Raw genomic sequence first — 14,848 nt, forward strand, 5'->3', positions numbered from 1 at the left:
CTATTCACTGTTTATGTATGATAACGTCCAAACTGGGTTTGTAACAACAAAAATACTTTATGAAAATGTCCCTTGCTTCAAAGAATGAAGTCATATCAACTCTATACTGTTTGATCTATCTTAGGTAACCAAAGACTACCTTCCGAGTCATATTATTGCTTTATTGCATAATTAGATGCATACAAACTTAAGTAGTACTTTTCCTATCTAACTATGTTACTTCATGCAATTAGTTCCATTTTCTGAGAATCTAGGAAAGCTAGAGTCTCAATTTATTTTGGTACAAGTTAGAAATAGCATGATATAAACCAAAAACTTGGCAAGTAAGCAATTTTTTCTTTTTAAAAAGATGTAAGTAGATACCATGTGTCATGAAATCAATCCAGACTATTTGGTTTCTTAATTGCACTTATATTTTTGTATGGATTACAAGGTTTCGCTTGTGTGAAAAGCGGGAAAGATGTTAGATAAATGGAGGTGTTCTATTCTAAATAGTCAATGGGTTTTCCAGTTTCTCTGCTAATTACACTTTCTCCTTTAATGGTAATGTAGACACATTTGGAAAAGTGAATGGGGGATGACATAAGAATAGTAGGGAAAGAACATTGCCTTAATTTTTCTTTCCTTGGAAAAGAACTCCTACAGAAACCACAAGAAATATTTTCTCTGGCATGTATCGCCATGTTCTATTAGCACAGGTTTCAGCCCTTCCCATTCATTGCTGATGCTGTTGCAGTGTTCCTGTAAACCACACGTGAGGCATTGCAAAGGCCTGGGTCACTGTGTGGCATGCAGAGGTGCTATCGCCATTTACCTCCTTCATCCTAACCTGTGTAACTGTGGAAACTATTGCTTGAGTTTTGTTCATTGTTGTCACCAGTGCATAGAATAATACCTGGCACACAGTAGGCTCTCCATAAATATGTGTTGAGTAAATGAGTTGATGAAGGCTTGAGGGATAAAGTAGGAAAATAAACAAGAAGGTATATGATTGTTGTGAGAAACGTCATAGGTATTGAGATGCATTTCAGGGTTTGGGTTCCCTCCCTTGCTGTGACATCTCTCCTCCCCTTCTACCTTCGAGTCAAAGTGCTCCAGTCTTAGTGCTTTTCCCTATCCAGCACCAGGGTTCTTAGGCTGCAAGCAGCAGAAAGGAACCTGGACAATTAAGGAGGAAAACAAACATATAAGAAAGGCTATTGCGTAGTTCACAGTCTTGACAGGAAGATTAGAGAATTGGGCTCAGAGATTATGCTGCCAGAAATAATTTCTAAATCATGACCCACAACTAGTCCAGGAAGGCCCCCGCTGCAGCCGCCCTAGAGCCCTCAAAGCAGACACTGGATGCAGCTGCCAGCCCTGTTGCCAGGCCAGCAGTGCTTCAGATCTGCTACTGCCAGGGAAGAGTCCCTGTGTCTGCTGCTTCTTTGCCTTCCTGGCTCCGAATTCAAAGTGGAGGTGGATGGGGTGGCTTGACTGGGCAGCACCCTGGTCACACATCTGGGTCGCACAGCAAAGGGGGCTGAGAAGCAACCATCTGGCAGGTTGTGTCTTCTAAAGTGTGAGGAAGACTCAGTCTCCCTAACACTGTTGTTGTTTTTTTTCACCGCACTGCATGGCTTATGGGATCTCACCAGGGATTGAACCTGGGCCACAGCAGTGAAAGCCCGAAATCCTAACCACTAGGCCACCAGGGAACTCCCTCCCTAACACTCTTTATGGCTTCCCTGCCTCCTTCTATCACAATACTTCCACCAACCAAGGGCTGTGGTTAAAACTTAGTCAATTCTTTCTGGCATCCTTGGAAAGTTGTTTTATGGTGAAAGAGTGTGTTATTTGTGGCACCACTGAGTAGAGGTCTATCAGACAAATTGGAGAAGTTTGAACTATACTAGTAGGTCTAAAATTGATTCAAAATCATATACATTTTAGCTTTCAAAAGGCACTTTTAAAACACCAAAATCTAGGGATGTCCCTGGTGGTGCAGTTGTTAAGAATCCAACTGCCAATGAGGACACGGGTTCGAACCCTGGTCCGGGAAGATCCCACATGCTGCAGAACAACTAAGCCCAAGAGCCACAACTACTGAGCTTGTGCTCTAGAGCCCACGAGCCACAACTACTGAGCCCACACGCCACAACAACTGAAGCCGGCGTGCCTACAGCCCGTGCTCCGCAACAGGAGAAACCACCGCAATGAGAAGCCCAGGCACCACAGTAAAGAGTAGCCCCCACTTGCTGCAACTAAAGAAAGTCTGCACACAGCACCGAAGACCCAACGCAGCCAAATAAATAAATTTATAAAAAAATAAAACACCAAAATCTATGAGATGCATATGTGAACTTAGATTTTAAACACAATTTAAACACAAAAACATGTATAAACATGCTCCTTAAAATGTGTAATTTACAACTAAAAACATGTTTCTAAATAAAATGTCTATTTTTTTCTAAACTTAAAGCCTTAAAGAATAGTATATAAAGAATTTGGTGGAGAATTCCCTGGCAGTCCAGTGGTTAGGACTCCATGCTCTTACTGATGAGGGCCGGGGTTCAATCCCTGGTCAGAACCTGTGGGGAGCTAAGATCCTGCAAGTCATGAGGCATGGCTGGGGGTGAAAAAAAAAAGAATTTGTTGAGGAAAGTTGTTTCAATTCACTGTCCTAGACTCCAAGTATAACTTCTCCAGAATGACAATCATACAAAAGGAGAAGTTCATGAGGCTAAGATGTTTATGAAGACATCTCAACTTGCAGTTTAACAAAAACAAACATTATTTCCCCTTTTGGTCTATTCTGGAACAGTTGGGACATGTTTCTGCTTATTTGGTGCAGCAACTCCAAAATAGCAAAATATATTGGAAAAAAAAAAAAGAGGAACCAAGATGGCGGACTAGAAGAACGTGTTCTCACTCCCTCTTGCGAGAACACCAGAATCACAACTAGCTGCTGGACAATCATCGACAGGAACACACTGGAACTCACCAAAAAAGATACCCCACATCCAAAGACAAAGGAGAAGCCACAATGAGACGGTAGGAGGGGTGCAATCACAGTAAAATCAAATCCCAAAACTGCTGGATGGGTAACTCACAGACTGCAGAACACTTATACCACAGAAGTCCACCCACCGGAGTGAAGGTTCTGAGCCCCATATCAGGCTTCCCAATCTGGCGTTCCGGCAACGGGAGGAGGAATTCCTAGAGAATCAGACTTTGAAGGCTAGTGGAACTTCGACAGGACAGGGGGAAACAGAGACTGCACTCTTGGAGGGCACACACAAAGTAGTGTGCACATCAGGACCCAGCAGAAGGAGCAGTGACCCCGGGGAAGACTGAACCACACCTACCTGCTAGGGTTGGAGGGTCTCCTGCAGTGGCGGACAGTGGCTGTGGCTGACCGGGGGGACAAGGACACTGGCAGCAGAAGTTCTGGGAAGTACTTCTTGGTGTGAGCCCTCCCAGTGTCTGCCACTAGCCCCACCAAAGAGCCCAGTTGGGCTCCAGTGTTGGGTTGCCTCAGGCCAAACAACCAACAGGGAGGGAAGCCAGCCAGCAGTCAAGTGGATTAAAGTTTTACTGAGTTCTGCCTACCAGAGCAACAGTCAGCTCTACCCACCACCAGTCCCTCCCAACAGGAGACTTGCACAAGCCTCACAGATAGCCTCATCCACCAGAGGGCAGACAGCAGAAGCAAGAAGAACTACAATCCTGCAGCCTGTGTAACAAAAACCACATTCACAGAAAGACAGACAACATGAAAAGGCAGCAGGCTATGTACCAGATGAAGGAACAAGATAAAACCCCACAAAAACAACTAAATGAAGTGGAGATAGGCAACCTTCCAGAAAAAGAATTCAGAAGAATGATAGTGAAGATGATCGAGGACCTCGGAAAAAGAATGGAGGCAAAGATCGAGAAGATGCAAGAAATGTTTAACAAAGACCTAGAACAATTAAAAAACAAACAAACAGAGATGAACAATACAATAACTGAAATGAAAACTACACTAGAAGGAATCAATAGCAGAATAACTGAGGCAGAAGAACAGATAAGTGACCTGGAAGACAGACTGGTGGAATTCACTGCTGTGGAACAGAATAAAGAAAACAGAATGAAAAGAAAAGAAGACAGCCTAAGAGACCTCTGGGACAACATTAAACGCAACAACATTCACATTATAGGGGTCCCAGAAGGAGAAGGGAGAGAGAAAGGACCAGAGAAAATATTTGAAGAGATTATAGTCAAAAACTTCCCTAACATGGGAAAGGAAATAGCACCCAAGTCCAGGAAGCACAGAGAGTCCCATACAGGATAAACCCAAGGAGAAACATGCCGAGACACATAGTAATCAAACTGGCAAAAATTAAAGACAAAGAAAAATTATTGAAAGCAGCCAAGGGAAATACGAAAAATAACATACAAGGGAAAACCATAAGGTTAACGGCGGATTTCTCAGCAGAAACTCTACAAGCCAGAAGGGAGTGGCATGATATACTTAAAGTGATGAAAGGGAAGAACCTACAACCAAGATTACTCTACCCAGCAAGGACCTCATTCAGGTTCGATGGAGAAATCAAAAGCTTTACAGACAAGCAAAAGCTAAGAGAATTCAGCACCACCAAATCAGCTCTACAACAAATGCTAAAGGAACTTCTCTAAGTGGGAAACACAAAAGAAGAAAAGGACTTACAAAAACAAACCCAAAACAATTAAGAAAATGGTCACAGGAACATACATAGCGATAATTATCTTAAACGTGAATGGATTAAATGCTCCAACCAAGAGACACAGGCTTGCTGAATGGATACAAAAACAAGACCCATCTATATGCTGTATACAAGAGACCCACTTCAGACATAGGGACACATACAGACTTAAAGTGAGGGGATGAAAAAGATATTCAATGAAAATAGAAATCAAAAGAAAGATGGAGTAGCAATACTCATATAAGATAAAATAGACTTGAAAATAAAGAATGTTACAAGAGACAAGGAAGGACACTACATAATGATCAAGGGATCAATCCAAGAAGAAGATATAACAATTATAAATATATATGCACCTAACATAGGAGAATCTCAATACATAAGGCAACTGCTAATAGCTCTAAAAGAGGAAATCGACAGTAACACAGTAATAGTGGGGGACTTTAACACCTCACTCACAACAATGGACAGATCATTAAAATGAAAATTAATAAGGAAACACAAGCTTTAAATGACACAATAGACCAGATAGGTTTAATTGATATTTATAGGACATTCCATCCAAAAACAGCAGATTACATTTTCTTTTCAACTGCACACGGAACATTCTCCAGGATAGATCACATCTTGGGTCACAAATCAAGCCTCAGTAAATTTAAGAAAATTGAAATCATATCAAGCATCTTTTCTGACCACAACGTTATGAGATTACAAATGTGTACAGGGAGAAAAACGTAAAAAACACAAACACATGGAGGCTAAACAATACATTACTAAATAACCAAGAGATCACTGAAGAAATCAAAGAGGAAATCAAAAAATACCTAGAGACAAATGACAGTGAAAACACGATGATCCAAAACCTATGGGATGCAACAAAAGCAGTTCTAAGAGGGAAGTTTATAGCTATGCAAGCCTACCTCAAGAAACAAGAAAAATCTCAAATAAACAATCTAAACTTACACCTAAAGGAACTAGAGAAAGAAAAACAAACAAAACCCAAAGTTAGCAGTAGGAAAGAAATCATAAAGACCAGAGCAGAAATAAATGAAATAGAAACAAAGAAAACAATAGCAAAATTCAATAAAACTAAAAGCTGGTTCTTTGAGAAGATAAACAAAATTGATAAACCATTGGCCAGACTCATCAAGAAAAAGAGGGAGAGGACTCAAATCAATAAAATTAGAAATAAAAAAGGAGAAGTTACAACAGACACTGCAGAAATACAAAGCATCCTACGAGACTACTACAAGCAACTCTATGCCAATAAAATGGACAACTCGGAAGAAATAGACAAATTCTTAGAAAGGTATAACCTTCCAAGAATGAACCAGGAAGAAAGAGAAAATATGAACAGACCAGTCACAAGTAATGAAATTGAAACTGTGATTAAAAATCTTCCAACAAACAAAAGTCCAGGACCAGATGGTTTCACAGGTGAATTCTATCAAACATTTAGAGAAGAGCTAACACCCATCCTTCTCAAACTCTTCCAAAAAATTGCAGAGGAAGGAACACTCCCAAACTCATTCTATGAGGCCACCATCACCCTGATACCAATACCAGACAAAGATACTACAAAAAAAGATAACTACAGACCAGTATCACTCATGAATATAGATGCAAAAATCCTCAACAAAATACTAGCAAACAGAATCCAACAACACATTAAAAGGATCATACACCATGATAAAGTGGGATTTATCCCAGGGATGCAAAGATTCTTCAATATACATAAATCAATCAATGTGATACAGCATATTAAAAAATTGAAGAATAAAAACCATATGATCATCTCAATAGATGCAGAAAAATCTTCTGACCAAATTCAACACCCATTTATGATAAAAACTCTCCAGAAAGTGGGCATAGAGTGAGCCTACCTCAATATAATAAAGGCCATATACAACAAACCCACAGCAAACCTCAGCCTCAATGGTGAAAACCTGAAAGCATTTCCTCTAAGATCAGGAACAAGACAAGGATGTCCACTCTCACCCTTATTATTCAACATAGTTTTGGAAGTCCTAGCCACGGCAATCAGAGAAGAAAAAGAAATAAAAGGAATACAAATTGGAAAAGAAGTAGTAAAATTGCCACTTTTTGCAGATGACATCATACTATACATAGAGAATCCTAAAGATGCCACCAGAAAACTACCAGAGCTAATCAATGAATTTGGTAAAGTTGCAGGATACAAAATTAATGCACAGAAAACTCTTGCATTCCTATACACTAATGATGAAAAATCTGAAAGAGAAATTACGGAAACACTCCCATTTACCATTGCAAAAAAAGAATAAAATACTTAGGAATAAACCTACCTAGGGCGTCAAAGGACCTGTATGCAGATAACTATAAGACACTGATGAAAGAAATTAAAGATGATACCAACAGATGGAAAGATATACCAAGTTCTTGGTTGGAAGAATCAATATTGTGAAAATGACTATAGTACCCAAAGCAATCTACAGATTCAATGCAATCCCTATCAAATTACGAATGGCATTTTTTACAGATTTAGAACAAAAAATCTTAAAATTTGTATGGAGATACAAAAGACCTCGAATAGCCAAAGCAGTCTTGAGGGAAAAAAACGGAGCTGGAGGAATCAGACTCCCTGACTTCAGACTATACTACAAAGCTACAGTAATCAAGACAATATGGTACTGACACAAAAACAGAAACATAGATCAAGGGAACAAGAGAGAAAGCCCAGAGATAAACCCACGCACCTAGGGTCAACTAATCTATGACAAAGGAGGCAAAGATATACAACGGAGAAAAGACAGTCTCTTCAATAAGTGGTGCTGGGAAAACTGGACAGCTACACGTAAATGAATGAAATTGGAACACTCCTTAACACCATACACAAAAAAAACTCAAAATGGATTAGAGACCTAAATGTAAGACTGGACACTATAAAACTCTTAGAGGAAAACATAGGAAGAACACTCTTTGACATTAATCACAGCAAGATCTTTTTTTTTTTAATTTTTTTTTGTGGTACATGGGCCTCTCACTGTTGTGGCCTCTCCCATTGTGGAGCACAGGCTCCAGACGTGCAGGCTCAGCAGCCATGGCTCACGGGCCCAGCCGCTCAGCGGCATGTGGGATCCTCACGGACCGGGGCACGAACCCGTGTCCCCTGCATTGGCAGGTGGACCTTCAACCACTGTGCCACCAGGGAAGCCCAGCAAGATCTTTTTTGACCCATCTCCTAGAGAAATGAAAATGAAAACAAAAATAAATAAATGGGACCTAATGAAACTTCAAAGTTTTTGCACAGCAAAGGAAACCATAAACAAGACGAAAAGACAACCCTCAGAATGGGAGAAAATATTTGCCAACGGACAAAGGATTAATCTCCAAAATATATAAACAGCTCATGCAGCTCAATATTAAAAAAACAAACAATCCAATCCAAAAATGGGCAGAAAACCTAAATAGGCATTTCTCCAAAGAAGATATACAGATGGCCAAGAAGCACATGAAAAGCTGCTCAACATCACTAATTATTAGAGAAATGCATATCAAATCTACAATGGGGTATCATCTCACACCGGTTAGAATGGGCATCATCAGAAAATCTACAACAACAAATGCTGGAGAGGGTGTGGAGAAAACAGAACCCTCTTGCACTGTTGGTGGGAATGTAAATTGATACAGGCACTATGGAGAACAGTATGGAGGTTCCTTAGAAAACTAAAAATAGAATTACCATATGATCCAGCAATCCCACTACTGGGCATGTACACAGAGAAAACCATAATTCAAAGAGACACATGCACCCCAATGTTCATTGCAGCACTGTTTACAATAGCCAGGTCATGGAAGCAACCGAAATGCCCATCGACAGACAAATGGATAAAGAAGATGAGGTACATATATACAACGGAATATTACTCAGCCATAAAAAGGAACGAAATTGGGTCATTTGTAGAGACGTGGATGGATCTAGAGACCGTCATACAGAGTGAAGTCAGTCAGAAAGAGAAAAACAAATATCGTATATTAACGCATATATGTGGAACCTAGAAAAATGGTACAGATCAACCAGTTTACAGGGCAGAAGTTGAGACACAGATGCAGAGAACAAACGTATGGACACCAAGGGGGGAAAGTGGCGGGGGTGGTGGTGGTGGTGGTGTGATGAATTGGGCGTTTGGGATTGACAGGTATACACTGCTGTGTATAAAATTGATGACTAATAAGGACCTACTGTATAATAAAATAATAAAAATTTTAAAAAAAGCATTTGTGAAAGATACTGTGGTTTTCAAAACTTGCATTACCTTCTCTTTTATGTCTCCTTAATTTTTCCTATTTAATGCACACGTATGTATTTACAGTGAGTTTGCATTTATTTTTTGTTTTGTTTGTTTTAATTATTTTATTTGGCTGTGTCGGGTCTTAGTTGCAGCCCGCAGGATCTTCATTGTGGCATGCAGGATCTTTTTAGTTGCGACATGTGGGATTTGGTTCCCTGACCAGGGATCAAATCCAGGCTCTCTGATTTGGGAGTGGGGTGCCTTAGCCACTGGACCAGCAGGGAAGCCCCCTGCATTTATTTTTTGAAAACAAAAGTGGAATTATTACCATGCAATAGATCTATGTATTGGAAGCCCCCTGCATTTATTTTTTGAAAACAAAAGTGGAATTATTACCATGCAATAGATCTATGTATTTTTTTTTAATTGAAAAGTCAGAAACTTTGTATGTATCTCCTACCATGGTGTCTTGGTTTGTTTGTAAAGCAGAAAATCTAATTTTACATTTGTCCAACAATGATTTGTTTATGGGATTGCTTATTTAATAGCATCTGACTGTCTTGGGTATAACTACCAGTGTTCCCTCATTCAGAACATTTGGGGAGGGGTATCACATAGATAGATGCCTTTTTTTAAATAGATAAGGTGAGTTAGCAAGTTGCTGGTAATCAACAGCTATCTGCTCATTCTCTGTATAAGCAACAGGAAGAAGTGTCACCAACTGGTGTGCCACACTAGAACTTAAAATGGGTTTCCCACAAAAACAAGGTTTATAAAATGATGAATATATAGCGTTAAAATAGTACAATGAGAACTATGTTCCAGATATGTTATGAATTATTTATTCGATACATATTTATGGACAGTCTGCTCTGTACCAGGTACTATTCTAGGCACTGGGTGACAACAATGAACAAAACTCAAGCAATAGCTTCCACAATAACACGGATTAGAATGAAGGCGGCAAACGTTTATTCATATTCTGGGAAGCATCTTTTCAACTTATTTTTCTAACATCAAATAGTAGTTAGTTAACTGTTAAGGGTGACTTGAGCCTTTGCTGCTTTGATTGCATGTTACACATTTAATTCTAAATATAAATTAGAACCTATACCAAGGGCTAACTTTAGGGAAATCAGAGTAATCATAACAGAAATAAGGAGCAACTATTACATAAAATATAATTTTTCTCTCGTCCTCACTATCTTTTTATTCACCTTTCATAGCAATTTCTTCCTGCCCATATATACCCCATGGATTAGGTCAGGCAGATACCTGCCTTAATGGAGCCACAGGAAAACATGAGCATGGTGAAAGGGAAAGGGTGAGTCCTCATGTCCTTTCAATTTTTATTGAGTGGATTTATGAGAAGCTGTTGAGGAAAACTGTCCTAAGCACTTTAAATTCAGCCAGCAGCTCAGCAGAAGATATCGGAACCTCTCCCAGTGACCTGAGTCACTGAAATGGACCCCAGGTCAGAGCACTGCAGTTTCATCAATAACACTACGTACTCCTTCAAAGCTCTTTCAAAGAGATCCGCATGTTGATCACATTCTGGTAATGTGTTATCTGGTAGGTGGGGGATGAATTTAATGTATTATAAACTTGAAGCAGGGAGGGGTCCCTGCAGAAACCCTAGACGAATTTGATGGGAGAAAAGGGGAGGGTAACGGGCGGGACAAGGGAGCCGTGACTGGCTGGAGTCCCCTGGAGGAACCTGGAGGCCAGGGCTCTGCTTCTCAGTTTTGCTCAAGGTCCCACGTTACTCTTACCGGAGCCCTCGGTGGCAGCTCTCGGCGCTCACATCTGCCACACCAGCAGCGCACTAAAGAAAAACATGATCGTCCTGAGTCCACTAAAGAGGAAGTAAAGCCAGTTTCTTTTTTGTTGTTGTTGTTAGAAAATTGAAAATTTTAATAACCTTCCCTCCCTTCCCATTCTCCCCCTTTGCTGTGTTTTTGGTTTTAGTTTGATTGCTTTAACTGTTAACAAAAGAAAAAATACTTTCCCAAACTTTTCTTCTTAACTCTTCCAGATATCTCAGTTCCACCTGCTTTCTTATTTAGATTCCAAAACAAAAGGAACAAAGGAACCTTTTTTCACTTACATCTAGTACTTCCCTTTTTAAATAGTAAAAGTAAATACACATGGTTATTAAAAAAAAAAAAGAAAAAAGTCAAACCATACAGACAAGGAAGACCATAAAATGATAAGCAAAACTCTCCTCCCACCCTGAGCTCAGTTCCACTCCCCAGAGATAACCTCATAGAAATAATTTTTTCAGTTGACTGAGGTTTAGAATCCACAGTATTGCCAAATTAAAGTGCAGCATGATGGAGGAGTTGTTTCTAAACTAACACCTCCGTAAGCACAGTGTGGATATAAATTCTCCCCACTCCTCTTGTGTATCTGGGTCCGTAGACTAAGAAGTAAGAAGGGACTCAAAGCCCTGCCATGTCTCCCTCACTTTTCTCAAAGAAGGAAGACTCATAAATTTCCTCAGGACAGAAGCGTGAGACTCAGACCAGAAGTCAGAGAACTTAACTGGCCTTTGCTTTCATCCTTAGCACCCATGTTGTGGGAGCTAGAGGCACTCAGAGCCACGTTCCAAGATGTTTGTCCCTTGTCCCAACCCCCAGACAGTGCTTATTTCTGAGTTCCCTTCTTTTCTCTTCCCTTAGGAAGAAGAAAAGCCCACTCTCTGCCTGTTCAATGCTGTGACCCAAGAGACAATGCCCATTAATGGAGAGCATTTCCCTTCTTGGTAAAAAAGTGTCTGATCTGAGAACACTGATAGCTCTGAGATGTGGATTCCCTGTGAGTGTCTTCTGTCTTCGGACCCCAGAGGGACTGGAGATGTACGACTGCAACACGCTCAGGGACTACCAGACAGACCTCGGTACCTCCCACTATATGTGATAGCAGCTACTACTCAGCACTCAGGTTCTTTGATACCAGACTCACAACAGAAGGAGGAGTTGTTTCTAAACTAAAACCTCTGTAGGCGCAGTGTGGATGTAAATTATCAAAACCCCTCTTTGGTGTCTGGGTCTGTAGGCTAAGAAATAAGAATGGTCACATACCCCTGCCATGTCTTGTTCTCTCTGCTCAAAGCAAGAGGACTTGTTAATATCCTCAGGATAGAAGACCAGGACTCAGATCTGTTTATATTTTTCTCTTTCAAAATATATTTCAAGCATATATAGAAGCAAGTTCTAGTAGATATTCTTTTTCCTCTTTTTAATGCAAGTGGTAGCATATGATACATATTGTTTGAACCTTGCTTTATGCGAACTCATTTTGAAATATTGTCAGTTATATTAAACAATCTTTTAATTAAACAGTATGAAGCCAATACTGTGCAGGCCAAACAGGTGCCTCAGTGAGCACCCTTCATCCCTGATGGACAGATTACAAGCTCTCTTTAAATACTGTACTTCAGTCATGTCTGCTGCAGCCATACATTATTAAGCCAAACTCAAAGGACTGTCAGATTTGTTTTAACCATATTGGCAAATGGTTCAAACTTTATAGAGATTCTTGCTTGAGGTGAATAAGTTTTTGCTGACAGCACATCATTAGGCAACATTGTGCTATAACATTTGCTGCAGTGGAATTTGATTTCTCCCAACTTATAATCGGGCCTGTAGACATCCATGAATTAAGCAGTTTTGCTTTTTATAACTGCTAAATTTGCATTTATTGTTACTTTCCTGACTATTATGTTTGCTTATTCTTTCCTGTTATTTTTAACTGAGGCTCTCAAAACTTTGACATCAATTACCATCCCTGTTTTTGATCAGAGGAAGTGATGTTCTAGCAGTCGTCCTCAGAGTATCTTACTGTAAACACATATCTGCTCTGTGTGCTTGCTGAGGGATCAGCCCTGCACAGAACATGGTGGCGGCTGATTTAAGTAAGGGTACACAAGTGGCATTTGTCTTCGAGCAACTTATGACCTAGTTATTTAATGAAATGCCAAAGGATAAATGAGAAAACGAAGGTGACTGTTCTTCAGGCCTGTGCTGCTCAGATCATGATGTGACATTTTAGAGCACGAAGAGAATTTAGAAATGGCTTGGCCCAACATCTAATTTTCGTTTTTGGTCGTGCGCACGCCATGCGGGATCTTAGCTCCCCCACCAGAGTGGAACCCATGCCCCCTGCAGTGGAAGTGTGGAGTCCTAACCACTGGACTGCCAGGGAAGTCCCCCAACCCCTAATTTCTACAGATATAAAGACAGCAAAAAGGTTCTGAATGGTTAAATGACTTGCTCAGGGTGTGTCAAGGATAATGCCCCTTAAAATGACCCTCTAGGAAGGAGGTTTTTCAGATGTAAGTTTAGAGGCTCCAGCATGACCTGGGTAGATGGCTTTGGTCACCATAAGAACATATGGCATGGGAGGAGGGGCAAGGAAAGAGGGAACTCCAAGGAAAAGGAGGAAGAGCCTTTGACCTGCTTCACACCTTTGCCTAAAACACTCCTAGCAGTCTTTTTTTTTTTAATTTAATCCTTGTAAACATTTTATTTTATTTTATTTTTTTAATTTACTGATTTATTTTATTTTCGGCTGCGGCATCTTAGTTGCGGCATACGGGATCTTTCCTTGTGGCGCGTGGGCTTCTCTCTAGTTTTGGGCTTCTCTCTAGTTGTGACACATGGGCTCCAGAGTGCGTGGACTCTGTAGTTTGCGGCACACAGGCTCAGTAGCTGTGGTGCATGGGCTTAGTTGCCCCACGGCATGTGGGATCTTAGTTCCCTGACCAGGGATCGAACCCATGTCCCCTGCATTGGAAGGCAGATTTTTAACCACTGGACCACCAGGGAAGTACCCCTAGCAGTCTTTAAGTAGCCAGCCCACCTTTTTAAACTACAGGGTAAGGGAATCTTTGATCCACCTCTCTTCCAGATTCTCCTCTTTCCAGTCAATGTGTCACCCCCGATGCTGTCAGGAGCTGAACCTTGACCCCTTTCCAAAGGCAGTGGAAAGTCAGAAGGTTTTGGAGAAGCAGTCAAAGAAAATCAAAGATTTAAGTAGCTCAATTAGTCCCTGCACATACTAGCTCATACAATAATATATAAAACTGCCTCTGCACTCTGGGCATTTATAGTAAAGTGGTAGAAATGAAGCATGCACATTTCCTCAGTTATAATCCAATAAGCCAGATCCTTGTAGGCTGAAGGGCTCAAGGGAAGGCTTTTTGGAGAATGTTGGACTTGAGCACACAAAGATGCGAGAAATATGCATCATCTGAGAGGAGGAAGGGAAAACATTCCAGGCTTCTAGGCCAGGAGAAAAGCATGAGCCACAGGATCAAGAACATGGGCTTACATGTGCAGCAGCATGGATGGACCTAGAGATTGCCATACTGAGTGAAGCATGTCATACTGAGTGAAGCAAGTCAGACGGAGAAAGACAAACATCATATGGTATCACTTATATGTGGGATCTTAAAAAACGGTACAAGTGAACTTATTTACAAAACAGAAATAGAATCACAGACATAGAAAACAAACTTATGGTTACCGGGGGGAAGTGGGGGTGGGGAGAGGGATAAATTGGGAGACTGGGACTGATATATACACACTAGTATATATAAAATAGATAACTAATAAGGACCTACTGTATAGCTCAGGGAACTCTGCTCAATACTCTGTAATGACCTATATGGGAAAAGAATCTAAAAAAGGAGGGATTTATGTTTATGTATAACTGATACCCTTTGCTGTACAGTAGAAACTAACACAACATTGTAAATCAACTATACTCTAATAAAATTTTTTAAAAATAAAAAAAAAAAAAAAAGAATGTGGGCTTAATCCAGGGAAGACAGAAAGCAGGAGACTGTTCTAAAGAGTGGAGGGGCCT

General features: G+C 40.5%; 1 protein-coding gene across 1 annotated transcript in view; it reads left to right on the forward strand.

Annotated features, from left to right (window-relative positions):
• ANKUB1 (ankyrin repeat and ubiquitin domain containing 1) overlaps positions 1 to 14,848 on the forward strand; it is a gene marked incomplete at both ends in the record, with an annotated part of 41,096 nt that overhangs the window by 5,629 nt on the left and 20,619 nt on the right. The window contains 2 exon segments of the mRNA XM_082655604.1: positions 11,659 to 11,718; positions 11,720 to 11,876. Of these exon segments, the coding sequence (XP_082511730.1) occupies positions 11,659 to 11,718; positions 11,720 to 11,876 (217 nt within the window).

Source organism: Grampus griseus (assembly GCF_964374135.1).
Source record: "Grampus griseus genome assembly, chromosome: 5".
Classification (NCBI taxonomy): domain Eukaryota; kingdom Metazoa; phylum Chordata; class Mammalia; order Artiodactyla; family Delphinidae; genus Grampus; species Grampus griseus.